Raw genomic sequence first — 27,919 nt, 5'->3', positions numbered from 1 at the left:
ATCAGAACATTTGTTTTTTTCCATTAGTTTTTAAAATGCATTTGATTTTTTTTGTCCTTCATACACCTATTTCAAAGCAGTTTCTTCGTTGTCCAGGTGATACATTCGTCCATACAGACAGGCAGTGACCAGCCCACCAGTCATGTTTGAATGTTTCATGGTCACTGTGCCGTCTTCAGCCGTCTCCACATGCTCAGGCTGCTCCAGGACCATCTTACTCAACAAAACTGATGGGTACACATATTTGGTCTCAAACTTCCCCTCCAACAGGAAGTCCATCTTAGATTCAGCCTCTTCCACTTCCTGTCCACAGGAAGTGGTGTCCGACCCTGCACAGCGGACAAGTGCACACACCTACAACAGAGATGTGATTAATGTGACAAGAGTCTCATGAAGCAACTTCAGATATTCAGACTTCTTCTCATTCATACCTGCAGGGCATAGCGTCCTTCCACAGTGTGCATTCCAGCAAATGCTCCCAATGCGTAGAGCTCTTTACTGCCTGCTTGTGGTAACATACGATACTGCAAGTAACAGCAAAAGGTGCCATTGCACACCTTCACTTCGCCCTCTGTCTCATTTAAGAGGACAAATGTAAATGGGTCGAACACCATTGTTGAAATGAAGGTGGTGGTGGAGGGAGGGATCGAAGAAGCAGTTTCAGGAGGAGGAGGATCAAAACAGCTCTTCTGCTTACAGTATCCAGAGTTTTCAGCTGATGATGTGGACTCATGGGTAACTGTGGCCACACTCTGCCCCACCCACAGTGGATCTAAAACTGGCAACGTGGCCACCAGCAGTCTGCCCTCCTCTGGGTCTCCTTTCTGGGCATGGTGGTATGTGGCAGAAAAAGGGGTGTAGATACCACTTCCACTCATGTTCATTAGGTCTTTGCGAAGGTTGGCTGCTAACAGGGTGACATTGGCTCCCAAGCTGAACGCATGCTGAAACTGGACTGAGTCCAGTAGAGGGAGCGTGTTCATCCATGCTGTGGGAAAGATCAGCTGCCGCACACCCTAAAAGTGGTCCAAAGGGAGACAGATGTTAGGAAAAGAGAAGACCAAACACAGGAAGGTAGAGTTGGGAGAATTTAAGGAGCTGTTTTTCTACCTTCTCCACCAGGGTAATTGTGGGCTCATGGAACAGGATGTCAAAGCAGATCATGAGACCAAACCTCCCAGCAAAGGGTGTGTCAAACGTAATGATCTCAGGCTGTGGTGTGTCAAAGGCTTCCTCAAAGAAGAGGTTGTACTTATGGTAGCGTGCCACCAGCAGGCCATCTGACCTGTATGAAAGAAGATACCTTGAACAGTTCACATACACTTGGTAATAATGCATTGGTGCACTTGCTGGACTTCAGCTGAACGACCTCTATGTTAAAGGCCTACACTGCACCTGAAAGCCACGTTGGTGTTGAACTGCCAGTGTCCATCAGAGGGACAAGAGGAGGAGGGGTCGGTCGTCATGGGACAGGGCTGCAGGTCAGCCATGTTGGCCACCAGGTAGAGGTTGTGACGACGGGCCATGCAGCTCAACCGCTGGAGAACCTGTGAAACACAGCAGTGAATATAAATCATTTAAATGCAATTTACAGCATCAATTCCAAAAAACATTGGGATGCTGTGTAAAAAATGAATAGAATAGAATGTGATTATTTGCTAATTGCTGGCAGAGCAGTAGCACACAGACCTTTTTTGCTCTACCCCCTACCCTGGCCACTGTATCACCTTGCTGCTCAGTTTCTCACAAAGCCCCACAAATTTGAGCCCTGGGCAACCCCAAACAAAGCCAACAGACATGAAGTCCCCAGCAACTCCTGGTCTGGAGGACCTTGGTGTCATTCCTTCCACTGCAGAACAAAAGACTATTGAGATTCTGCATGACTACCACCAATTCTGTATAATTCTGCACCTCAGTGTTGTTGTGTTTGTCCGGCTCTGTGCAGGGGTTCCAGCTCTCCTGCTGGGGGTCAGGAATGGTCTCTAGGTAGCCGGAGATGGACGAACGGCTGAAGTTGAAACCCTGAAGACCATTTTCTGGAAACACCACAATCTGGGCACCCTGACCAAAGTAAGATGAGAGCAGAGTATAGAGGTGAGACAAGTGACAAAATTAAATGTAGTTCTTCATGTGACAATACAAACAGCTATTCCTGGTCACTGAGTTTACGTGGGAATACAAACTCATTTGCCATAATTCGCTTTCATAACTACCCTGCCATCACAAGTTAAGGGAATGGCCTTTTATTTAATATCCTGACTGTGCTCTTTAGTTATTCACTGCACCTGTCAGAATTATCTACCTTTTTTTTCCAAGTATAAAACTTTGATGGATATGGATATAGATGAGCCGAACTGTTTACTGGAAGTTAACTGTTCAAGTGAGCAATAAGCAGCAGTTTCTTTGACTGAAAAACCAAACATTTCAAACTCTCTTCTGATCATACCTTCTGAGCGGCCTGGGCAGCCTGTTCCTCGTAGATATCCAAGTTTTTCTGCATGTGTTGCAGAGCAGCGGCGCGAGACACGGGGACTCGAGGATCTGGGTTCAGGACTAAGTTGTGCTCATACACAGCAGCAACATACGAAGGGGTCACATCAGACCTTGTTTGAGCAACGGCCAAAGTTAGAGAAAAAGTGACGATGGCGACAAACAAACCCATAGTTCTTTCCTCACGAAACATGAATGGTGTTAACCAGATTGGCAAATAACACCATAGCATCTGAGAAGTCAGAAGTCCAGTTGGGGGCAATAATAAATGGAGCAGAGTCAGCTGACATATCTGTTTATTTAGAGGTGATAAAGAGCTTGTCCTTGTATGGCATTACAGTTTGATTGGACATATCTCTGAGTGGCGTGAAAGCTGGCGAGATGGTCTCTGGACTTAGAGAAATAAGGTTAAAGTGTAGTCAGCACAAAGGCCGAATCTGCTCACAAAGTGGCCACTGCTGGAGTGTAAGCACATAGCCCACGTGGCCTGGTCATCAACAAATGAGTCACACCCAGCAGACGTTCACTGAAGGAGGGACTGGCTGCTACATTCAGATAGTACAACCTTGAAAATGTGGACTCATGCACTAACACAGTAAGAGAGGCCATAAAGCCCGTGAGGAATTCAGCCATAACACGAGTCAAGTAGGTCAAAGGTCACAGTATACAACCCAGACTGCAGAAAAGGTTGGATGTTGTGTAAAGTGTTTACAAAATGACTGTACTGGTGTACATGTGGTCTGATACCTGGTGTGGAGTGCTGTACCACGTCCTCCTTATACATTATAATTAGAAAACAATCCATACATGACTCTGTAAATTAAGGATCACACTACAGCAAAAGAAATGGATGATAGAACAAGGAAAACACCAATCCAGGAAGACAATCTGCAGACTACAATGAAACTACTATTAATTGGATTCCATGCCATAATGTGCACGCATAACACTAGGACAGAAACAAGAGTTTTATTTTGAAAATACATGACAGGAAACACTGGGTGCATAACCCGGAACCACTTTACAAATCTGCCCTTTTCCAGCCAGCATGACCCGGACCTAAGATAAACTCTGCCAGAAACTTTGTTCTTCATACGGACGAATTGTTTGACTACATGAAGACGATTTGTGAAAACGGACTTTTGTTATTTTCTTCGTCTTTGTCTGGATCGCCATTCGTTTCTAACCAGGACGTGTATTAGCAGTAGCATTAGCTCACCCCCCGTCGTAACACACAATGTCAACAGCACCAACAGCACCATCAGGAGGAGCAGATGCCCCAGTATCAAAAGCCAGCCAGATGTTTAAGAGCTGCTGGAGCTGTCGGGTCATCTCCGGCGGAGGCCTGATCCTGTCCGGAGCTTATGTGTTCAACGCAGCCCGGAAAGTGTTGCGACAAGGTGGACCCACCTCTATAGGGATGGTGGCACAGGTTACATTTGCAGCAAGTAAGTTACTCAGACGTTTTAGATGTAACATCACCTGTTCTCATGTTTTAAAAAAAATAAATGCACACCTGCGTTTATCTTTCAGGTTTGGCTGTATGGGGAATGGTTGTAATCGCTGATCCGGTCGGAAAAGCGCAGAGGAAGACATGAAAATCATGGCAGCAGATATTAATGGACAATATGATACTGAGCCAGTGAAGCTGCTCCAGTCTGTGGGAAAGTTCTGTTGTGATTGCACTATTAATGGAGGCAAAAAGACAAGCATTGTGTGGATGAACCAACCATCTAATAACACTAGAAGCTATTGATTGGTTGAATAAAAAAAAAATCAAAGATCATATATTTCATCAAGGTATATCAGGTGATATAAGATCTCAGTCATCCTTGAAATGTTATGCATGGAAACAATTCTCAATTTGACAGTAGCAAAATTATTACTTAAAAACTCAGTTTAGGTTGGGCATGCACAATAAAGCTATCAAAACCAGGACATTCCCCCCTGAGCTGCCCTGATTCATTAGAAAATGAAGCAGCAGTTTGCTTCATGATCACCACAAGCTTTAAAAATAGAAGGTTTAACTTTGTCTCTTCATCCCACGTCATTATTTTACATATATATTTGATATGTAGTGTTTCAAAAGAGCACGGTGAGCCCACCGCCTGCCAGAATACTTACAATAACTCATTTGTCAGTTTCTGCTCGGGCCTCCAAACTGACTGGAGTTGGCTTTGTTTTTGCTCCACAGAGAGGTCAGTCATTAGTAGAAAAGACAGTTGTTGCTTGCTCTTACAAGATAAAATAACAAAACTCAAAACAAAACAAGAGTAATTTAGGGGTGTAATTTTACTACTTTAACAGTTTATCTTGTTTTGGCTCTGCACTTAGAAGATGCATCAGTGATACTGATAAAAACCAGTCATAGCGCCATATAATGAACTAATTTTTGGATATTAGTAGCAGTAACACAAGGCATCAGTAGTGTTTCCATTGTATCCTGCAACTCTTTAAACCCCTGAACGCAGCATGCAAACGCACTGAGGACAGCAAACACACCGTTGGTCAGTTAGTCTGAGTTACCTTTTATTAGTGTTATACTGATCTGAGCACAACTGCTCACAAGGAAGAGTTTGATAAGCATGATGAAAAAAAACACCCTTAAGTCATTTTCAGTCACGTAAAATGATCATGACATTCTGATTGATGTTTTTTTTTTTTTTTTTAGGTTAAAGAAAAATATGAAAATAGAGTTGACAGTACATTTAGGCACACTATTAACACATACTGTACACAGATATGCACAATTTTCATTATCATAGATTATCATAAATACTGGGGTTTAAAAAAAAAAAAAAAAAAAAAAGACAAGCCTTCCTGTACAGAGAGGTGTGCAGAAAGTTAAAGGTGACACCTCCTTCTCCACTGTGGGGACAAAATATTCGCCTCCCAGTAAGAGAGGCTCCAGTTCATGTCCTCCTGCTCAGCCAGAGACCACCGGGGCTGCTCAGTGCAAGCGAATCAAAGCAGACGAGGGAGTTCCATCCAATGACTGCAGCAGAATGGGACACCATCCAGCCAATGGGAGCGGCCCTCCCACAGGTGCTACGTTAAGTGCTCATTAGCAGTGATTCCATTGGTCACAGGACATGGCTCTCCTGTCAGTTCCTAACATCAAAGGTCTGTTCACACTCAACAGAACAGGCTCAAATGCATAAAACGCCACTTATGAGTTAAAAAGAAGCATTTGTTCGAGGCCGCCGCTAACCTAACTATAGCCCAACGAGCTAATCACCAGGCTGCGACACAGAAAACCCCCTACCACTGCCCAGTCCACACCCAAAACAGATTCTGTACGAGTGGGCGAGGGGTAAAAGGAAAATGTCCCCCACACACCAAAAAAAAAAAAAAAAAAAAAAAAATCAGACTTATAAAACAAGTCTGTAAAATAAACATTGTACTTTTACAACAACGGAATGTTAAGTTGTTGGGATCAGAAGTAATCTGTGGGGAAACTTCTTTCATGTTCTCTACTATTAAAACAATATGAATTACTTTTTTTTCAGTATACAATGATTCAAAATGCACATGCATTAAAAGAAAAACAAATATTGCACAAAATTAAAGACATTTTCTCTGAATAAAAGTGATTAGGGATATATCTCCATATCTCTATCTTGATTTCCTTGTTACGTTCAATCGTGCGAAGGAGAGCTACCTCTAGCGTGCGTCTCTTGGTCAGTATATACTGTATATAGTTTTAAGGCTGGTTCACTAGCTCACACTGGCACAGTTTCTGACTGGAGAGGGTTGCATCTTCGTGCTAGCACACGCGCACACACACGCACTCACACAAAATTCTACACAAGCCAAATACAGACTAGACCGTAGAGTACATTCTTCGATGGCGCGCTTGGACAGCCAGAGCTGAGCCTCCCAAAACTAGAACACGCTTCAGTGTGTCCTCACAGCTTCACCTTTCAGGTCATCAAAGGTCAGCTTTGCGTTCTCCTTCCTCACGTGACTGACGACATGAAGCACAGCAATGTTCAGAGACATCAAACGAGTGCACACACACGTATGGAACAGCATGAGCTTTGGTCGTCACAGGTCATGACAGTAGCTTTAAAGGGGATGAGGCCATGGGTGTGCAGATGATGTAATACTTTGGAAAGAAAAAAAAAATCATGAGAGGCGTTGAGCCTAGAAAAAATGCAGACTATAAAAATCTGAGTAATCCTTTTCGACCCACGTTTGTTCAGTCACATTTTAAAAACAGCGCCTTTTGAACCCAGTGCTATTGACGTATTTGATTGCTATGAAAACAAAACATCATTTACATGTTAGCAAGTGTGCAGCTTTCGCAGATTAAATGTCTACAGCATGAGGGTAAAGTTTTTACTACAGCTGAGGGGCCTGGTCACTGAGATGGCAGACTGTGCCGGCCAGAAGACAGAAGCGGGAAGGTAAGGCAAGGTGTGGGTCTATGCTATCTACTCCTGCAGTTTAAAAACAATACAGTATTTGTGGTCTGCTCTCTGGACCACGAGAAAGCAGCATTGACTGGCCCAGGATAAAGCTAAACACAAGTGAAAAGTCCAAAAAGGAGGAGGATAATATTAAAACTCAAAGACTGCCATGTTCATTCTTGGTGCAAATGACAGGATTTGTGTTTGCGCATGTGTGTGTGTGTGTGTCACAGAGTGAGAGGAGGGCAGAGTGTTTGTTGTTCATCCTTCAGTTCTGTCTCCACAGAAGTGATCGGCTGAAGAATTGGAGTGTTTTCACTGAAAAGTGTGAGGGGAGTGGCAGGGCAGAAATCTCTCTCTCTCTCTCTCTCTCTCTCACTCTCTCACACACACACACACACACACACACACACACACACACACACACACACACACACACACACACACACACACACAGATATATACCTCAACATTCACATCAAGCCCCCCACTCTCACTCTCAGCTCTACAGTCTGTGTCTAGTCGGCCCATGTCCCGCTGCTGTCTGTCCTCTCCTGTCACCTCTTAAGCGAGGACGATTTGAGTTTCTGGTTGTATCTGTGGATGCGCGGCGAGCGGGAGTGCAGCTTGACGAACAGCTCGGGGAATTTGTACTGGGGGAACATCGTCTCCAAGAAGCCCTCCAGGAAAACGTAGACTAGCCGACGGTTCATGGGTTGGTACTGAAACATGTCGAAGACGCGGAGTATGCCCTTTCTCGTGGTGTCCGCTCCGATGATGTGCTTCAGCTCATCTGCAGTGGGGAGAGAAATATGGCGGAGAGGTCAGGAGGGTGCACGAACTCCTGCACAAGCCACATAAAGGTGAGATTTATTCTTGATCGGATTGGATGTTTAAGTTGTACAAGAGAGGAGGATGAGGACTAAGTGGATGAAGCAGTCCCAAACGGGGCTGGGTGATATCTAGATTAAGGGTGTGTGTGTGTGTGTGCGTGTGTGTTTTTCTACCTGGCATGATGCCCAGCAGGCTGGTCTTGGCGGCTACACGTGTTCTCATGCGGATGCTCTTGTCCCGACGGGGCGGCGTCTCAGCCAGAATACCGTTGGGCCAGTAGGAATCCCTATACGGACACAGAGCGACTGAGGGTTCTCCTCCAGTTCTCCTGACCAATCAGAGTTATTTGAAAGAAAAAGAGAAGGGGTTACCTGAACTTCTTCACGTATTCTGCAACCTGCTCTGGCGAGGTCAAGTAGTCCACGTGATCCACAATTTTCCTGCAGAGACAGGGGAGCCATGATTCAGGTTGCGCTCTGCGTGTCGTCACTGCTCTTTGTTTTGACTTCTGAGAGATTTTCTGGTGCTCTGAACACACACACGCTTGTGTTCAGTTTAAGTATGTGCGCACATGCTGCGATCTGTGGACGTTAATCTTGTTTTGCTGTTTGCTGAGGTGGAAGCGGTTTGATGGGTGCATGCCTGCTGTATATGTGAGAACTGCATTCAGTCGACTCTGACCTGTTGATGGTGTCTCCATATGTGGCCCTGATCAGCTGCTGCAGCAGGTTCTTAATGTTCCTGCGCAGCCACTGGTTTTTCTCCTTAAGGTCAAACACCTCGTCCATCAGCAGCAGCATTACCCTCAGCGGGATGTTATCATCCACCTGGACGCACAAACAAACATACGAATGTTCATTTTACCAAAATAAAGACAGAAAATCCAAAGGACATAAAAGAAATGAAACAGCAATCCCACAACGTGCCCGTCGACTCACATTGTCATCGAGCTGAGCCGACACTCGACAGTGTTCAGGGTCGATGTCAGACTTGGGGAGGAGTGGAGGCACCTGGGGAAAAAAAAAGAGGATGCTGAAGAGTCAGATGTTGGATGAACTCACCTGTCGAAAGTGAGGAAAAGAGGACTGTGGGTTATTCACAGTTGGAGAGCGGCTACAGGGGCAAACAGGAGTCCATTCATTATAACTACAGTCCAGTGTGTAGATTCAAAGTGAACAGACCATGATACCAGCAAACAGAAATAAAAAAAAACACTTTCACACTACAACAATATCAAATGTTTTGCTTTCCATCATTAGGATGCATTGCACTTGCTCTATGTGATGGTGTTACCTTGAGTATGGACTGCTTAATGTCCTGGCCCAGTCTTTCTGACATGCGGCCCATGTTATCAGACACCTTGGTCATGCCCTCAGCCAGACTGTCTGGCAGGGCCTTCACTGCGTTGGACACGTTTCTCATGGAGCTCCTCAGGGGATTTACAAATGTGTCTATCTGATGGGCGGATAAAACAAACGGAGAAAATGTGTTTTATAAAACCAGTCACGATCCAGCCATCTGTACAGCATATCTCTGTATTCATATGTGCAGACATACTAAAATCTTAACTATACACATGATCCAGTTATTTGGTAATAAATGAATGATACTGAAACACTTGAAAAAGATGTAGTGACCTTGCGTGCAAACTCTCCTTTGCCCTTGCTGTAGGCCTTGTTCTCTAGGAAGTCATACACATAAGGAATCAGAGTTGGACACGCCTTCACCATCTCTGGGTTGAGCAGCAACTGGAACACACACACACACAAGTTACTGATATTCTCCACAACATGATGCAAGGCAATAAAGGCACTCAGAATAGTTGATGCTAACGTGCAAAACTGTTGCAAACCTGTAGGTAAGCATTGAGGTCTTTTTTTCTCTTCTCCAAGAAGTCTCTGTCCATGTTGTTGAAGGTCTTTTTCCCCGGCAGCTTGAGGATCGACGCCAGGTTCTCAAACTAAAGCACAATAAACACACAACAAAGGGAATGAGATGACCAGGTTCACAAGTTATTGCTTCATGTTTTAACACTAATGTTGATTTTCTTCTAAGACTCCTGAAGAGCTGGTACACAAACGTTACAGCTCACACACACACACCTGTTCAGTGATCCTCATGTGGAAGTCATGGAAGTCTGAGTAGCGGCGATATGTCTTCCAGCAGTCCTCGCTGCCGTCTTGGCTGCGTCTGAACACAGTGATGGCGTAGAGTGCGTAGGTCTTACCGTGGTCGTTGCAAACCCCTGCAGCACCCCAGAAGCCGGGGAGACAAGCATCAGCTACCCCGCCCCGGAAATACATCCAAAATGGGAATGGAGGATGAGGGGATGGATGAGGGCAGAAAAAGAAAGAAGGGCAAAGAAAGAAAAGAATGTGCGGGTTCAAAGTGTGGGAGGGAGGAAAAGCAAGAATGAATGCAGGGCAGAGAGTGTGGGAGCGTGATAAAAGGCAGACAGAATGACAGGAAAGGAGAGAGAGGGACAAGGAAGGAAAAAGGAAGAACAGAAAACCAGTAAAGGTGATGGAATGAAAGAAATAAAGAATGCTGGAACAGTGTGAAGTGACACAGCAGACATGATGAATGAAGGAGGTCAAACGTTGAAAGAAAAAACATGCAGGGAGGGACAAACGGGCTGGCAGATACCCAATGTACTCGACAAATTCACACAACCTCAACGTGAGCGGTTACAACACCCAAATCCCACACCGAGTGAAAGTCACACAAAGTGTTTTTAAACCTGACATGCATACACAACTTGCCAGAATCTAGCAGAAATTTCACAACCAAGCAAAAAGAAAACACACAGCGAAATGCATTTAGACTTTATGATAATAACACTGACAAAAACAGTGTATTTATGACTCTGTGTGTGCGTGTGCGTTTGTACCTGTGTCTGAGATGAAGGCATGTAGGTGCATAGATTCATCATGGCAGGAGTTGGACAAGTCGTCCAAAGACTGAAATCACAAGGAAAACTTTATCATCGAACTCCGCAGTTTTCTAACAATAACACAAGGCAGTGCTGCTTCACCGTGGATGACGGGCAACAAAGGCAGTGTGAGATGTGCCTCTGCATCAGCGTTTTTATAAACTCTGCAATAGCAAGAAGACTTACTAGGTTTATGCTCCCTGTGGGGGAGCCGTTGAAGGACTCTCCATCGCCGTCATCAGATCCCCGGTAGCTTGGCTCTTTCAACATGTCAAGCTCAGCCAGCATGCGCACGTAGAGAGGACTCTGCTTGAAGGAGGGGTAGTAGCGCTCATCACGTAGCATCATGTCATAAACCTGGGGTAAAATACGTGTGAAACAATTTGTTCACAGGGGGAAAACAGAGCCAAGGCAGCACATATATAAAAAAACAAGAGAGTACTGTACAGTCGAAGCAGAAAAGTGGTGTCTTTGTAAGCACAGATAGTAAAAGCTATGCAACTAAGAGCTCATATACAGACAAAACATACCTTTCTCTGGATTTCATCAAATATTTCTGGCGTGGGGTCGTCTTTCTGGAGCTTCTCCCCTAGTTTTATTACCGACGCCTCGTCCACCTGCACCTTGGGGGACGCCTGGAAAAAAGAGCGGACAGACGTCAGTGAGTACTCAGCCTTTATGGCTGAATTGACTTTTTTTTTTTTGACACCTGGTGTGATCTCAACACGCCTCCTACCTTGTCAGAGAGGTATTGTTCATAGACACCCAGTGCAGCTGCCTTCAGCAGCCCCTTGGTGGCGCTGGGCTGCTTCTTGCCATCTTTCTGCCAGCCCTGCATGGCCTCCAGCTGCTGCTGTGCTGTCACCCTGTAGCCCTCCACAGTAAGCCAGAAGAAGAGCTCTGCCTGGGCCCCCGCTGCCTGCATGAAGTCTGGATCGACACACACACACACAACAGTTGGTTCACATGGCGTCTGTGAGACTTTGGTTACAGATACACACACAGGGAGTAGACCAGTGACTTTAGAATGTAGCACTCTGTATTTTGGGCTGTTTGTGGTGTCTGGTGATACTGTAGATAAAGATCCAGCTACTGTTGCACTCTTAGTTAACTAAATACTGTGGCTTTCCACTTTTTAAACTTTGACTGGCTACAATTTTTGCCGATCCAAACATACTCATTAAAAAGAAAAAAATGTAATTAAACATTCCAAGCAGCACACATGCTATAAAGACAGAACCAGCCAAAGATGATTAACAGAAATGTTCAGGATTAAGGCCTTGGGATGACTACAGTGACGTTTGGCATCCGTGGTGTATGTGATGACGCGTTTCCGGAATTACCCATGAAGAACTGGAGGGCTATGTTGTGGATGAGGATGTGATCCAGTGGGATAACACACAGCTTGCCAAAGTTGACTGCCAGCTTCAAGGCATCCACCTCCTACAAAACACAGGATGAGCAGGACACAAAAGGATGAGCATACTCTGGTGCGCAAATAAAACATGGGGCAATCGCAGCTGATGTTTTTATTGGACCCTCCAGTGTAAGCACTACAAAGGTTGTGCAGCATTTCCCACCTTGCCAGACTGTAGTCTCTGGATCCTGGTCTCACACACCTTCTTCACAAACAGAAGACTGTTAATCTGGTTCTTGATCACATTGATGTCTACGGGGACAGAGACAAATGCATCAAGGGAGGAGAGGGAAGCAAAACTGAATGCATGTGCTTTGTGCTTTCCTAGTCTCATGATAAATTTGGTTTGTGTGCACGCTTCTGTACATCAAAGAGGAAAAAGTGAGTGCCCACCATCTCCAGCGGTGTCCAGGGAGCGCAGGTACTGCAGCTCCTCCAGCACCTTGTCCTTGACGGCCTCCAGCTCAGCAGGCTTGTCTGTCAGCTTCAGGATGTTCATGAAGGCTTCATAGTTACAGCTGGAGTCCCGGATCTATACACAACGACACATGCACAACATCTGTGCCTGATTTCATTCGCTTTCTTGGATAGTTTCATATCATTTACAAAGAACAGCTCAGATGATGGATAATAGGTAGGAGGTATGCGAGTGTCAGCTCTCACCATCCAGATGACAAACTGGTTGATGTAGTCTGGGTCACTCAGCTGGTTTATTAGAGGAAGCAGCACACCACGAGCCAGCACCTCCTTTTTAAAAAAACAAACCAAACCAAAAAACAATCAAAGTCCATTTTTAGGTGCACTCATAACAACATGGTCTGGTACTGCAGGCTAGTCCATTCAGAAGCACTGTGTGTTGGAAAACAATACTCATGGCTGGCTGGCAGCCAAAGTGGCAGCAGCATTTGGCTGGTGGCTCAACGCAGGTTGTATGACATATTGTGTGACTGAGTATCTGACTTTGGGCCTCATATTTGTATCTGAGACCAATGAAGTCCCGTATGCTGTGATCATCTGCCACACTGTGTAAGTAAGAGTGTTTATCTTCTGTGCACTCACCCTTAGGAAGTATCTCATGTTCTTGTTGTGGAAATCTCCAGGAGGTAGTAACAGATACAGAAGCAGCTCACACAAGTCCCGAAGAAAACCTGACACACACGGTATGTTTAGTTTTTCACTGGCTGCAGAATCAAACTGTCCCACATCTGTGGGAGGAGCTCTTCATGACAGTGTGAGCTGAAAGGCTAGGCATGCTGCTGAGCTGCGTTTACCTTCTTCATCCTTGTGTGAAGTGCACACCACGTCTCGACAAATCTTCCTCTCCATCTCCACCTCGGCCTCAAAGAAGGAGTCCAGCAGCTCCTCAGTTATGTCCCCTGTTCAGACATCACTCTTCTTCATCGTCATCATCACCACTTATGTCAAAATTCTTATCATCTGAATCTTTACTTTATGGAAGAATTTGTCTGTGACACAATTGTAATCATATCTTATTGTGTCGCCCACCAAACTCTGATTAAACTCAGAACTACATAATCACAATCATTGTTAAAGTTGAGCTGAATTGACTGAGGAGACATGCCGAACATATTAATGACCACTATGAGTGAAAAGACAGGTGTTTATGAATGCGTCTGCTTACGCTGCTTGTCCTCTCTGTCGGCGAGGCGATCCTGGGCTTTTCTAAAGACACGTAAATGGGTGGCAAAGTCATCCACCAGGCGGGTGGTGAAGTAAGGCTGCCAGTCCACCTCTTTGGACCTTGGCACATAAAACACACACAAACAATGAAGAAAACTGAAAAATAAACGTCAACAAAAGTAAAAGAACACATTCAATATCAAGACAAGACTTTTACCTTGTAGAGAACTGGACGAGGGCATTCTGCAGCGTCTGTCTGATCTCCAGTAAGAAGGACTCGTCCTCGCTCAGAGTGTAGTACCAGTACTGGATGTAGTCTCTCAGCGCAAACTGGATCACCTGCACAGACAAAGTAATATGGAGGAGGAGAAAATAGAACAGAAATTCAGTAAAGACATCCCCAATGAGCTGTAATGGAGGGGTAAAAATAAACGAAAGGGATTGAGGAGCACGCTAATTAAATGCTGCACAAGATTTGAGTGCGAGATGGGTAAATAAATCTTCTTTGAAATGTTATCAAAATCTGTTGATTGTCAGTGTCTGGGACAAACACAGAAAACAGATTACTGGGCTATTCAGGCCTTGGTATCCTGAGTAAATCAGTCATTTAGTTGGGCTCTGAGTAACATGATTAAATCAAGCAAACACATGAATCAATGTCATGGTCAGTATACACTGCTGCTGTATGAGCTGCAGATGGAGGATTTCACCATTAAGGGTCTTTTAATGTGAGAGCATGTGAGAAAAGAGACAACAAGAATGTGCCAGAAAAATCAATGTCTTTCAGGGAGCATGACGCCGGTTAACATGATGTCACATTCAGCTGTGTGAGATCTCAAGGTTCACATGCCACTGAAATGATTAGCGTGCATTCCCAATGAGGAAGGCAGCACAGAGGCACCACAGTGCAGCAGTTAGTGTCATCTGACCATCACAAACTGCTGTGTCTGCACTTATCTCTGCTGGCCACGCTGCTCTACTGAGGACAACATGCTAAAAGCTGGTTTTCTGTTTGAAGTGTTGCACCCACAGGGTGGGGTGGGAAAATAACCTGTGAGCAGTGACAACAGCCACTGAGCTCATCTCCCCTGTGTGCACTGCTGACAGACAGCCGAACCATCTTTTAGAGGATCTATTTAGGAATGTGTTAAGCTGAAAAACGTTCTGGGTCAATTACCGGCAGACGAACAGCCGGAGAGTGAAAATATTACATGTCAGTGCTGAAAGAGTCTTTTCCTTTTGCTCAAGCCACATGATGACAAAAGTGTTGGTGAGATGCTGACAGTTTAACGGCACGGAAACTTTCAGTTCCACTTTCTGTTAGGACTGAAAAGTAAGACAGGGTTTCTTCTGGGCAGTATGCCGGAAAAGCTTTTAGAAGCCCACACAAGCACATCATCTACGTATGTGCCTTAAGTACTCTAGACAAGATTTAATTACTGTTGTTTGATTCCTACAGAAAATGTAGTGATACTTAAAGAGATCAAATACCAGCATGAGGACAAAAATAAGAAAGTAGCCAACATAAAACAATTATACAGTTATATGTGATCAAACTCTTCATTCAGTGCTAACATGGAGATTTATTCTGCGTGTGCGCCAGCAATATGCTGCAATTCAGTGAAACCATTACTTCATTTACTTACAAGGCATATTTTTTTAGTTAATTATATTTTCATTTGATGGAAAAATGCCAGCCAAAATCCAGCATTTATCTGACAGACACCCTGCTCAGGACTAATCCGATGACACAAGGCAGAGGGAACCAACTTCCTTCAACTGTGAGACATTTTAGGCTTTAGGGGGTCATGCAGTGGCTGACAGTGATGACTATTTCATGTCTCGAGGCCGTTAAGTTGCTGACCTGGGCCGGCTGATGGGTCAGACAGTGACTTAAGCGGGCCAGTGTCCAAAAAGTCTGGGCTGTTAGTATCTGTCACCCAGTCACAATCCTGTTATCTTCTCTCCTGAGTTGTTGCCCCATTATCACCCGTGCAATGCTTTTTATGACCAATCACTCAGCTATGCCACCTCATTGCTGAGTGAAGGGAGCAGTGGGAACTTCAACACCAACAGTCACAGTCAGTCCAAAACAGTTCATAACATTTGCCCTTATAATTGTATTGATACTTTATATAGTAAATATAAATCCGATACCATGATAAAGTTGAACCAACACTTCTTTAAAACAGTTTCAACAAAAACTGAACAGCATGACTTTCATGAGGTTGGATTTACTGTTATATTAGACGTATTAGTTTTAGCTGGGTGTGCCTAATAAACTAGCAATTACATGTAAATGAGTAACGTGTGATTAATAAAGTATGTCTTAACAGGAAAGTATAAAATCATTATCAAGACAGAACACTGGTCATGTGTGATATCTTTTCATGCAACTTAATTACTTCATGTTTCCCCAGCTTGATTGGCACAGGCACAAAAATTCTGCTGGCGAAGCTTTGACAAAGGAAGTCCTGCGCACACACATGCACACACGCGCACGCACCTGTTGTAGTGGTTCATCTATGAAACTGGAGCCAGTCAGTCTCCTGTCAATCTTTATAGGCTTCATCTCCAGCCTCATCTCATCCAATGTCTGCAGGAGACAAAAAGACACAAAGAGATGAGAGTGGCAGTGAAACGTGAGATCAAAACAAATCAGTGAAAACGTCTGCATGGTAACGGACCAGAGGGCTTCATCAACAAAGCAACTTCTCTAACAACTAATTTGTTTGTGTCGGCCAGAAAATGTGTGCGTGTGTTTAAGCCTGCCTTTACCTTCAGTATACCAATTTGTGTGGGTGGCAAGTAGGAGTGCTCGCACTTTTCCAGGTGTTTCTCTGAGTTGATTTTTCCATAGAGCAGAGTGACCGCAAAGCCCCTGGAAAACAGAAGCGAGAATGAGAGAACAGCTATAAACTGATCAATCAGGCTCCTGCGCAGACGGCTGTGGTTAATGTGAGACAGCATGCTTATTTAAAGACGTGATGAATGGTTTAGAGGTCTTCCTGCTCACCCTCCAATGAAGCAGAAGATATAAAAAGCCAGGTAGAATATGGCAAAGGGTCCAAAAGTGACGAGGAACAGCACGACTCCAAGACCCCCCCATCCCCAGATGGACAGACTGGCCTGGACACACACAAACACAAAACATAAGTTAAATACTCCATACACTTCAGCTTATGCTTTAAACAGTCTGAAGATGATTAAAGCCGGTGAGAGGAAAGACTCCCTCCCTATGGCTGATCAAGACACTTTCATCTTCTATCGCTGACACCTCATTTACACCTGGTGTTAAAATGGGATCTGTATCTGAATGATAAACAACCTGATCTTGCCTCTGTCTTTACACTTATATATGTATTTTTAATGGCTTCTCATTATCCTCACTGAGATCAGATCTCTGTCCTACAAAGCAAAACACTGTCCTGAGTTCATATGAGAAAACGGCTTTAGGGTCTCTGCTATGTATTTGGGGCGGGCAGCGTGATGTAGCAATCCAGCTTTTTGCATTTAAAAGATAATTAGTTTTACTGTTATCAGTCCTTTGTTTTTAAACTCAAGTTTATGTGAGGCATTTGGAATAATAAATAACATGTGATGAAGTATGATAAGCTTATTTTAAACAATTTCTCAGTTGAATTTACATAACAATTACTATACAGTGATATATACCATTACCGGCCATATCGCCCACCTCTGTCTGGGACTACATAAATTAAATGGCCTGTTAGCAGCAGATCAGCTGTACAGACTTTTCCCAGTTATTTCTTAATGTATACCATTAATCTTCCACCTGTGTTGCTTTTAATTTTTCTCACATTTACAAGGAATAAAAAAATCTTTTGACGCTTTCATGGCACAGAATAGATATACAGTATAATCGGTAGTCTGAGCTGTGTCTCTTTCAATGTTATATTGTGTATGAATGCCAGCACATTGTACAGATTGCATTTACACCTACCTAAGATGTGAAAAAATGCCATTCTGTCTACTTCCAGATGTGGTAAGGCAAATCTGATCACATTCCTGTCATGATGCATTTACACCTCACATCAACATGCATAAATAAGATTTTTCTTATCTGGATACATATACGCAATTTGACAGACTGAATGACAGAGGCAGAGTAAGACTAGATGCCAAATATATCTACTTTCATGTTTCAAGGTACCATCATCAACACCCAACTTAAAACTGTTCGGGCTTGACTGCTCACTCCATTGTGATGGGAGAATAACAATAAATCAGCAGCACTCCGATAAACACTAAATCACATGATTAAACAATTGCACAGTACAATGACATCATGTATGGAGCAGAAAAAACAATATTCTACACTTAAGATGTGAGCACAGGAAAAGATTATTTAAAAAGACACACACAGTGGTGCGTTGTATTGCCAGAGTATCAGGCATAGACTGTGTATCTGTGTGTATGAGTGTGTGCGTGCATACTCGTGTGTCGCATCCTATGGCTTTCCTGTTATTGTCAGTGCAGGAAACAAAGCTCTTGTTTCCAGCTAGCAACTCTGTGTCCCAGTTTTCCACATAAGTTACTCTAGCAGGCTTTTTTCAGTTCCATACTACAAGGCCTAGGTACAGATTCAATTATTGCAGTTATAAAATACCACAAAGCTTAAATATGACCTTTAACTGCTCAATACGTGAGTCCAAGAACAGTCCACACAAACAGCAGGGCTAACCACTCACTTGGTTGGCTCAAAGCAGGCTGAGGGTTTTTAAAACTGAAAGTGACCTCTATCACATTGCATATGATAAGATAGGGGCTCTTTTGTGCATACAGTACATGTATCTGCCTGCATTGGGTATGTGTGTGATATACCGGTGTATGCCTTGGTTGATAAGTAACAAGAAATGGCAGTACAGAAAGGCCAAACTCGCTTTGAGGTCATTTAGAAACAGTCTCGCTGTTACAGATGCAAGCTGGACTAATGAAACCAGGCCATGCAAACCTTAGCAAAGTGCTACAACATATCCAGTGTCATGAGGTAATGTGGAACGTGCAGGTATGTGCACAGATGTGGTTAAACATGAATTTGGTCACACTCTGACCGTTGGGCCATCAGATGGAGTCACCAACAGACACCATGATGATCTGCTGTGATGATCTTTGGCTGCCCTACATTCATATTAGAGTTCCTTAGATAAGCAGCCCCAGTGATGGAGCCCCAGATAGGGACAGACACAGCTTCCTCAGGACACCAAGACAATGTTCTGTCTGAGACAGCCAGCTATGGACAATCGGATAACACACATTAGAATGGCTGCCAACTGTGTCGCATTCAGACACATGGGCCAGCCAGCTTACAATGTATAGAATGAACACAACACACAGAGAGGCTATTTAGAATCAATGCTAGGCAAACCACAGAGAGGGAATGTGGTCAGTCCAACAGGAATCTCTGCGACCCGTGGCTCTACCAACATGCAAATCCACAACATTAATTTGTTACTTGAAAATGCCTCACAAAATTCAGGAGCAAGGGTTGCTGCATAAGCCTACTATGTAGGACAGTGTTTAGGAACTGCATTTCACTAAAATCAGTACATCAGTTTTATACATTATGAAAATCTAGAGGCAGAGCTGAGCTCCTGCCAAAGCGCCCATGCATGTCCCATGACTATGATGTCTTGATTGAGTTTTCTTTTTTTTTCCACTCCAAATGCTGCTCACACCAAGTATCAGTAGCAAAGGGATTAGTGGTTGACCCACCAAATGCTCCGAGTATGGCAGTGGGCGGGCTTAACATGGTACAGCATGTTGCAGGTATTTCATCTCTAAAGTAATCAGCTTGTGACATGCCCAGTCACCACACCAGCTGAGGACCAGCTGATTACACAACACACTGGAAAAATTAAAAGCTGATGCTGATGGCTGTCAGCGAGGACCCACTGAGGACCCCAGACTTTATCTGCTTGCTGCAAACCAAACTGCTACGAGACAGACTAGGCCAAGTCAAGAGTATAGGCCGAGACAGCAAAGACAGCAAAACTGGTTTTAAACATATGTGTCATTGCAGTGATAGAACAATAGCATCTCTGAGAACGGCTTGGAATATATGACGCACTTCAGTTTAGTAACCTGGTTATGGGAGAAATCAGGTTAGGGCAGGAAACAGAACATGTTCACAAATTAATGCTGCGATTACTCTAAAACTCTCATTTGCATGTAAATCTTGAGTCGTGACTTTTCTTGGCTACCTACTACCATAATTTGAACTAAGGTTGACATATTTTAATTTTTTAGTTATGTAAGAACTTGCAGACTGAAGAGTTTTTCTTTTTGCTGAATCATCTGGACTGATGTAAGGGAGCCCATATTTATAGAAATCTGCTTATTTATACTCGTTTATTTCAGTCTTACGGATATTTTGCATTGAAAAACAAAAGAAAACAAACATAATCTTTAGTACATATTACATGGTCAAGATCAGGTCTCCCTGTAGAAATGTAGCTGTGTTACAATTCTCTAAATCCTCTATCCATATTAAGAAAACCAGGCACACAAAGTTGAAGAAATCAGGTTATTGCACAAAGCTGACTATAACCCAAGGCTGTACAGTGCAACAATTTCCTTTGCATTTGCTACTAAAAATCATTCTGTGCAAAGAGAAATATGCATCCACTAGCACAAGTGCGAAGGTGTTGCACTGGTATCATGTCTAAAGAAATAGTGGGGAAAACTAGGCTATATTACTGTCTCTTGTCCTATTTGTCAGTTGTTGGAACAATGCTTCATGAGAGTTGTAGTTCTAAGTGTGTCGTGTCCTTCTCAATCCAAATACAAAAGAACTACATTTCCGGGTAAGTATTCCAGCCCTCGCTGATCTGTGCCAGGAAATCACTACTTTTGTATCATTTTTGTGACAAACCAACCCCAACAACTAAGAATAACAGGAAGACTCAAGCAAAATGAAGAGGTATTTTTCTATAGTTTCTACCTCGGTAGGTCATGACAACGAGGATAAAAGACGCTGTTTGGAGGAAAATAGTACTACTACAGCATTTACAGAGTCTGACACTCAATCTTCGTCACTCGTCGCTTCTTCATCGGACCAGCCTGTCTCCTCAGATACAAAAGCGAATCGATTCAACCCTCAGTGGTTGAAAGATTTCACCTGGCTTGTATACGACCAGACCAAAAAGGCAATGTTTTGTAAGTATTGTATGGCGGCAGGTGAACGGATGGCAGGGAATACACCATTCATTACAGAGAGTACCATATTTAAACGTGACAACGTTTCTAAACACGGTACTACAAAGCGACACATCACCTGTAGAGATGTGCACCTTGTCTTAAGTCAGCTGGGCTGCTCAGGGACAGTCACTGCTGCTGTCAATGAACAAATCTCCAAGATAAATGAACCAACGGATTCAACAAACCAGTGGCTTTCCTCAGGAAAGCTTTCCAGGCAGCCAATGGAGGACTAGCCAGAGTTTGTATCAAGTATAAGAGCGATAACTAATTCAGACCAGCACAGACAGTTCACTGATGCGCATTGAAAATATAACACTGTTGATTTTTCATGTTTAAAAATGTTTAAATTCATCCCGTTGTGTTCAGGTGGAGGAAAAATGAAGGTTAAAGAATCAGTTTGTTGTTCAACATTGTTAGAATTTCTTATCAGTATCAAATTAATGTAGCCAATAAACACGTTAACTAACTGTCCAACTGTGTGTGCTACAAAATTTTTCTTTGTGCTACTAAAATTTTTAACTTGCTAGAACCAGTGCTACCACCTAAAAAAGTAAGCGTACAGCCCTGTAACCATGAGTGCATGTGAACACACTGGTGTCCCGGCTGCAGAATGTGCACAGACTGGCCAGACTACCCCTCTTTTTCAAGTCATAACTGGCTGGGACAAAGTCACTAATAGCAGGGTTAGGACTCTGGGAGGAGAATAAAGCTGGCCAAAGAAGATGACTGTTATTACAGTTGAGCTAGGAGTGGTAGAAATACAAAGGAGTGCTATTCACAAAGCCATTCATACTCTGCTACACTCTTTGACTATCAGTCTCCTGAACTCTGACACTTCCGAGACAAAAATAACACCATTATCAGCTATAATGTCGTCACCGTTGACGAGAAAACCAAATGAAACTCCAGGTAACGACTTTCATGCAAATCTTGATGAACAGCTTGGCCTGTAGTAACACATACACTCTGTCTACCTTTCACCCACACAGTAATCGCTGAAAAGGTAGTTGCTCCAATGTTGAGAAGCTTTCAGCAGTTCAGTCATCACTGACGCATTTATTACCACCAGGTGTACGATACATGCTAACAGGCGACTATCTTAAATACACACGTACGTGCACACACACACCATAACAGTGTGATGATAATGTTTTGCAACTGTGGGTTAACCTGGAGCAGCAACTGCTCATTGAACCTCTCCAGTGAACAACATAGACCTTGAGATGGATCCAAGAGCACACAGTCCACTCTACTACAGGCAACCATTCCCTGAGAAAGTATTTGAATGTAGTTCAAATGGGTAATGGAAGTCCGGTCTGACGTCAATGGTGTCAGTGAGCAGCAGTGAATGTGGAGGCTATCAGTCAGGCTGTGTGATGAGGCTGTGGAGGCTTGGCTCTGTAGGACAGATGATAACCGGCACTCTTGAGTCAGTACAGCTTACACAGGGTTTTAAACATGAACCATCTGTTCCAGTGATTAACACCCAAGCCTATTGGGAGTGCACACATCTGAACATCTAGGCAATTCCTTACACAACTCAGACACACACAACCATGAGCATAACAATACTGAACAAGATGTCAGCACATGCAGACAGACACAATGCTGTTAAGTGTGTTGTTCAAAAACATAAATGTATTTAATCAGCTCATCGACCACCCAACCCCAGTGATTATATTCGTTTGTTGTGTTACAATAAGGGCCACGGGTCAAGTACAGAAACATTCATTGTTCGTTTTACTTTACTGCAAAACTAAAATATCTTCAGAAATGTGCATTACTTTGCTATTTCTTGACTTTAATGTGACATCAATGTATTGACTCACGTTTTCATGTACCCCTTTTGCTCTCAAACACAAACTTACAATGACTAGCAGCAACTTTAACTGCACATGATCTTGATGTTTAAAGCACTGCCACATAGACACATGAACTTTTTGAGGACCGCTCCACTAGTGAAAGTCCTTGACTCCAGGCACATTCAGACATGCAATCCCAGCCTTTTCAGTGTCTTGGTGATTTCACAGATTTCCTGACGCAACTATACACGCATGTGAGAAGAACTGCTTCTGATATTGCTATTTTTGTGACCCATGCGCAAGCCCACAAGTGCTTAGACGCAAGGCATGATCAGTGTGGCCACTGGGCAAGAGGTTAACTCAGCCCATTAAAGCTCTCCTGTGGGAGATCCATGGTTAATGCCTGAGAGAGAGTGAAAGTGAGTGGGGCTGACTGATTATGCTAGCCTCACCCACCAGGACCACTCTAAGAGAAAGAGCTACCATATTAGCTGTAGGATTAAATCTCTAGAACGCAGGGTCTGACATAACTGATGACCCGGGGTCATAAAAGTTTATGCAGAGCAAGCTGGTAAATTAAAGTTCAGAACAACTGTAAATCTGCTCATAGATTACAGTGTTTAGACCCAGTCTGTCTTTTACTGTAGCTGACTAATATCGAGCGCTGTAGGTATTTGGTAGGCAGTCGTTTCTTGCACGAATCTCCCAAGTAAAAATAAGTCATGATGTTTCATAGTGTTCAGTTTTGTTCAAACAGCACACAGTAGTCTAAACAAGCGATGGGACTTCCATGGCCTTTAAGTGGCATCAGATGACAGTGTTGTCAGCTACTTCCTAAACACAAAGTGCCTGGAAGGGTGTGTTTGATTCACTGTACCCATCTTTGCCAAATTTGTGGACTCCCTCACTATTAAAGATGTCATTCACATTAGAAAAAGACTAATAACAACAATAACAATAATAATGTGCTGTACTTTACCCTTTGACTACATGAAAATGTAAATATTTACGCAATGTCTTACAGTGTGAGGGAAGGATTAAGATGTCTTCTTACCGTGTGTGTGTGTGCGTGTGAGAGAGAGAGAGAGAGAGAGAGAGAGAGAGAGAGAGAGAGAGAGAGAGAGAGAGAGAGAGAGAGAGAGAGAGAGAGAGAGAGAGAGCAATTGTAATTAGTCTGCTGGGTTGCATTTGCAGGCCACTCAACAATGTCTTGCAAACAAATGCCATTATGTTCGTCCTCTCACGGTTCTATATGTCCATACTCGCTGAAATGTTAGAATAAATTATCAAAAAACACAAAATAAACGAAGAATAATTTGCATTTTTTTGGCTCCCAGGCAAGTGAAAATAAACCATGCAAGGGGCCAGTAAAACTCCGATCTACTGGCCAAGTGGGCCAGTGGGGAAAACATCTTACACTGGACACTGATGAGAAGAGTATACTGTAGAAGTGAAATTGTGCAGTCAAAAATTGCCCCAGTAATGATGGCTAGCTTGTGGAGAGGACAAGAAAAATGTCTCATGTTGCCATTCATTTGAAAATGACACTTGTTAGGATTATAAGGAGACGTAAACAAATCTTTCAGAAAGCATTAAAGTTTAGTTTGCAGTTTAGTTTTTGTGAGTATGTGCCTTGAAATGGGGCTTTTCAATCAAATGCTACTGATAACAGGATCCAAAGCTGGATTTCACTTTTTCCACCTTTTGTTCACATTTAGAAAGTGACAGCAACACGTGACTCGCCTTAGTATGTTGTCTTATCCACAGGTTGGCTGAAATGTAACAGGCATGTCTAACCTTTTCTGTTAGCTGAAAGTGGTCAGCCTCCCACTGTCAAATCACTGACAGCCCACACGGACAAACATCACAATCAGCAGAGCAGATACAGTGGGCAATTCTAGCTGCTTGCCAATTCAAATCCTGTGCTGTGCAATCTCCTACTAACAAGACTTAGCTAACATTAACTGAACTAGTTCAACATTAGATGAGTACAGCAGGAGAGCAGACAAGGCCAGCATGACGCCACTATTCAACAGGCCAACAAGCTCATAATGAACAAAGCACTTCTCATCTGAAAAAATATAACATGAGATAATTTGGCAAACTGCTCTTCTTCTGTAAGCACAGAGAAGCTGCGGTTTGACCAGCAGACTACTTTACCTCCCACAGATTTGAAGCACCAGTTAAAATGTAACACGTGGGTTATGTGAGAGTATATGTATTGTACATATTAGGTATTCAGCACTAACATCCATTTACAGTAAGCGTACAGTGGAGATACAAACGTCAAAAGGACAGTTTATGATCAACACTTTGAGGAACCCTTATCTTTGCCCCTGCTCACATGTTGCACTGTAATGCACCTTGGATGATCTGATCACAGGTTGACAGCTGTAACTAAGAAGAAATGTGATGGTGCAAGGAAGTACTAGACTTTCTGAAGTCATGGATACATATAAACACATACAGTGTGGGTGATGAATTGCAGAAACAATCTGAATGAATGAGTGGAAAAACACAGATGCTTTGGGCTGATGTGTAGAACACTCGATGATCAAAACATCAAGTCAGTGAATATCTTTTGGAGGAGTGGTGTTTATCTCTTCAGTAGAATTCCAGTCACTTGTACAACGTGTTTCTGGTAGTTTGTGGTGGTCTAGCAAGTTATGAAGACACATGCTGTTGTTTTTTCCTTTGATCTGTCACCCAGCTGTAGCACATGCATTCCACAAGAAGAGTCTGTGGCCAAGGTGAGGTATCAATTAGCCATCTATTCTTTAGCTCTCCGGCTGAGCACTATTTTGTTCCCCTATTTTTCTGACCGATCTGATATGGCCAGCTCCCTTGAGCTGTAGTTTGATACTGATAAACCCCACAACCCTGAGAAGGGTGATGTCAGCCACTCCCCTGCTACTTCTTGTCAGATAGAAGCTTCTCCAGAGCTCAACCAACTGGTAGGTCAACTAGGCTAGTATGACCTAGACATATTGTGGATATATCTGGATACAATTAATTACACTTTGTTCTTGAAAGATGTCAGCCTATTCAGCAAGGCAACCTATTGACTGAGGAGAGGAGGGAGAGGTGTTCTAGATCACAAAAAGGCATGCTGTGCCAGCGTGCTGGCCTTAATGTCCACCAAGCTTTGATTAAGACACCTTAACAGGATTTAGCCAGGGGTGGAAAGTACTGAGATAACTTTGTGTATCTGTGGATAAACACAATGCACTCACACCCCCTTACATCAAACTAACTCAGCGTACAAAGGTGTGCTCATCAAGCTATATGGGCCAATCATTTGCTCAAAAAGTTAATCACTGTCAGAAAAAAACAGCCCACGGCAATGTCTACAGCTCAACTTCGTCATATTATCTAATGAGCAACAGAGCTACAACACAGTAGAGCAACATTTATATTATAACTTACTGTGCATGCATGCAGTTAAAATAAAATGACCAAATAATATTGCAGCAGAAAGCAAATAACTGACTATTAGAAATACAATTGTACTGAAAGTCTGGGATGAAACCAAGGAGGTGAAGCGGTCAGAGGGTAGTCGGACAGAATGAAGCCAGTGGCTTATTAACAGAGAGGCAGCAGCCTCTGACGTAAGCCCTCTGACGTTAATGATAATGATGACAATGATGATGTATTAAAACTGCAAGTAAGTTGCTACAGCTAGGGTGGCATTTCTGACGTCACATCTGGAAACCCCAATAAAGATGGCACTACAAAGCTGGTGTGACACCAAAATTCATTACAGGATACTCCAATACAAGCCCATAATTTACTTCATACTAGAGGTTAGAAAGGAACAACATTTTGCAAAAAAGCTACAAATCTATAGTTTAACATATGACTGCACATCACACAGAAATCAGTGCTCGCTGTCAGACATGCTGAATAGTGCAGTGCCAGCTAAAGCCTCATTACTGAGACTAAACCTGTACTTAAACTGCTGGAGAGGGGCCTAGATGTGATATGGTCACCTGCCGCTCGGGTGAGGTGGACAGTGTAGCCTGCTTGCTTGTCAGCAGATGTTATGGTCAGTAGTCCATCTATTGGTTAACCAGCTTACATTGAGAAACTGCATCACGTGAGATCTATAGCAAAACTACAATGTCATCAGATGTCACTAAAAAAAGCTTGTCAGGCTGACTGACCACAAAGCTGAAGCGTAATCTTCATAACAACTGACCAGCAATAATGGACTCGGAACACCCTTTTAATATTTTAAAACAAGCCTGTGTTAGCCCAGTAGTTTGTGTCTGACAGGAGAAGGGAGCTATTCAGACTGTCAGTCTGGCTACTGAATGCCACTGCAAACATCCCCATCGGACAGTTGTGTATACATGTGTATAACGTTACACTGAATCAAAAGTAAAATGAGAAGGAAATGCCGCGACACAATCATGCCGGCAATTGGCTGTCACCGCTTAATATGCTTGTTATCAACATGTTAGCCAACGTTAACAGACAACAGAGAAAACAGTTTGATGAACAGTAACGTCAGTCCTCAACTGTGTTCAACCTTGCTTAATACCAATTTAACAATTTTCTTTCGCCTTCAACATTTGGCTTTAGTCTCCCAGTTGTTCAAACAGCTAACGCCCAGCTCACCTGTACTGGTTGTGATGTGGAAATTCGTTGTTGAGGGACGTTACTCATAATCTAAACGCATACTACCGACATTGCCTGTGTCGAGCTAATTCCAGCACGGTGTTGACAATGCTGATATCCTAGGCTCATCGTATTAACTTAGCGTTAACTGTGTAATCCAGGGCTGACTGCCACTTATAGCAGACAGCTTTTCTAGAAGCACAGCGACGGTGCCCCGTCCTCTCCCTGTCAGGCTGTGTGTTTACCTGTGGGGCTAACACTAAGGCGCTAGCTGCTACAGGCTAACTAGCAATGCCTAACACTGGAAAACAAACTACTGTAACGATACACGCGTCTATTTCACCGGCGTTAACTTACCTCTGCAAACATTGTCTAAAAGGCTGTGCGTGCGGTGGCACTGGCTAACCCCAACACATTGTAACATGCGAGGAGGAGGTTATTTTCTCGGTTAAAAACGGTCGTATTTCCAATCTCCGTACTCTCTTCGGAGCGTCGCCATGTTTGCCAGGTTTATGCCTTCGGTGCCCCGTTTCTGGACGTCGCCACGCGA

General features: G+C 43.4%; 2 protein-coding genes across 5 annotated transcripts; both read right to left on the bottom strand.

Annotated features, from left to right (window-relative positions):
* Positions 1-66: 66 nt before the first annotated feature.
* LOC139346235 (biotinidase-like) lies at positions 67-2,662 on the bottom strand. Its single transcript, XM_070985203.1, has 6 exons — positions 2,447-2,662; positions 1,912-2,061; positions 1,396-1,547; positions 1,111-1,285; positions 432-1,016; positions 67-354 (listed from the first exon to the last, which is right to left on the bottom strand). Exons 1-6 carry the CDS (start codon positions 2,660-2,662, stop codon positions 67-69), a joined length of 1,566 nt encoding a protein of 521 aa, XP_070841304.1.
* A 2,478-nt stretch (positions 2,663-5,140) lies between these two features.
* Positions 5,141-27,870, bottom strand: snx13 (sorting nexin 13). Of its 4 annotated transcripts, none has more exons than XM_070984465.1 (25): positions 27,727-27,870; positions 16,743-16,855; positions 16,505-16,607; positions 16,233-16,322; positions 13,944-14,065; positions 13,728-13,846; positions 13,357-13,461; positions 13,145-13,233; positions 12,749-12,832; positions 12,479-12,617; positions 12,249-12,337; positions 12,012-12,111; positions 11,405-11,598; positions 11,199-11,303; positions 10,855-11,025; positions 10,627-10,696; positions 9,839-10,017; positions 9,589-9,696; positions 9,374-9,484; positions 9,030-9,191; positions 8,675-8,746; positions 8,418-8,563; positions 8,108-8,176; positions 7,910-8,022; positions 5,141-7,695 (listed from the first exon to the last, which is right to left on the bottom strand). In XM_070984465.1, the coding sequence occupies exons 1-25, from the start codon at positions 27,736-27,738 to the stop codon at positions 7,460-7,462; spliced, it is 2,901 nt and encodes a 966-aa protein (XP_070840566.1). In that variant the 5' UTR covers positions 27,739-27,870; the 3' UTR covers positions 5,141-7,459. The 4 variants fall into 4 exon arrangements, with proteins under 4 accessions (XP_070840566.1, XP_070840567.1, XP_070840564.1 ...); XM_070984466.1 differs by having other exon boundaries at positions 9,839-9,981; XM_070984463.1 differs by lacking the exon at positions 27,727-27,870 and adding an exon at positions 27,370-27,485.
* Between the last annotated feature and the right edge of the window lie 49 nt (positions 27,871-27,919).

Source organism: Chaetodon trifascialis, chromosome 17 (genome assembly GCF_039877785.1).
Source record: "Chaetodon trifascialis isolate fChaTrf1 chromosome 17, fChaTrf1.hap1, whole genome shotgun sequence".
NCBI lineage: Eukaryota > Metazoa > Chordata > Actinopteri > Chaetodontiformes > Chaetodontidae > Chaetodon > Chaetodon trifascialis.
The sequence above is the reverse complement of the archived record's forward strand: the minus strand, read 5'-3'. Positions and strand labels throughout refer to the sequence as shown.

Coding starts and splice junctions, on each gene's coding strand:
- LOC139346235 (XM_070985203.1), bottom strand. CDS start 2,662: ATGGGTTTGTTTGTCGCCATCGTCACTTTTTCTCTAACTTTGGCCGTT. Junction 2,062..2,446: donor CTGCCCAGGCCGCTCAGAAG/GTATGATCAGAA, acceptor TACTTTGGTCAG/GGTGCCCAGATTGTGGTGTT. Junction 1,548..1,911: donor ACAAACACAACAACACTGAG/GTGCAGAATTAT, acceptor TGTGTTTCACAG/GTTCTCCAGCGGTTGAGCTG.
- snx13 (XM_070984463.1), bottom strand. CDS start 27,417: ATGAGTAACGTCCCTCAACAACGAATTTCCACATCACAACCAGTACAG. Junction 13,847..13,943: donor CTCGTCCAGTTCTCTACAAG/GTAAAAGTCTTG, acceptor TTATGTGCCAAG/GTCCAAAGAGGTGGACTGGC. Junction 13,234..13,356: donor TTCACACAAGGATGAAGAAG/GTAAACGCAGCT, acceptor CGTGTGTGTCAG/GTTTTCTTCGGGACTTGTGT.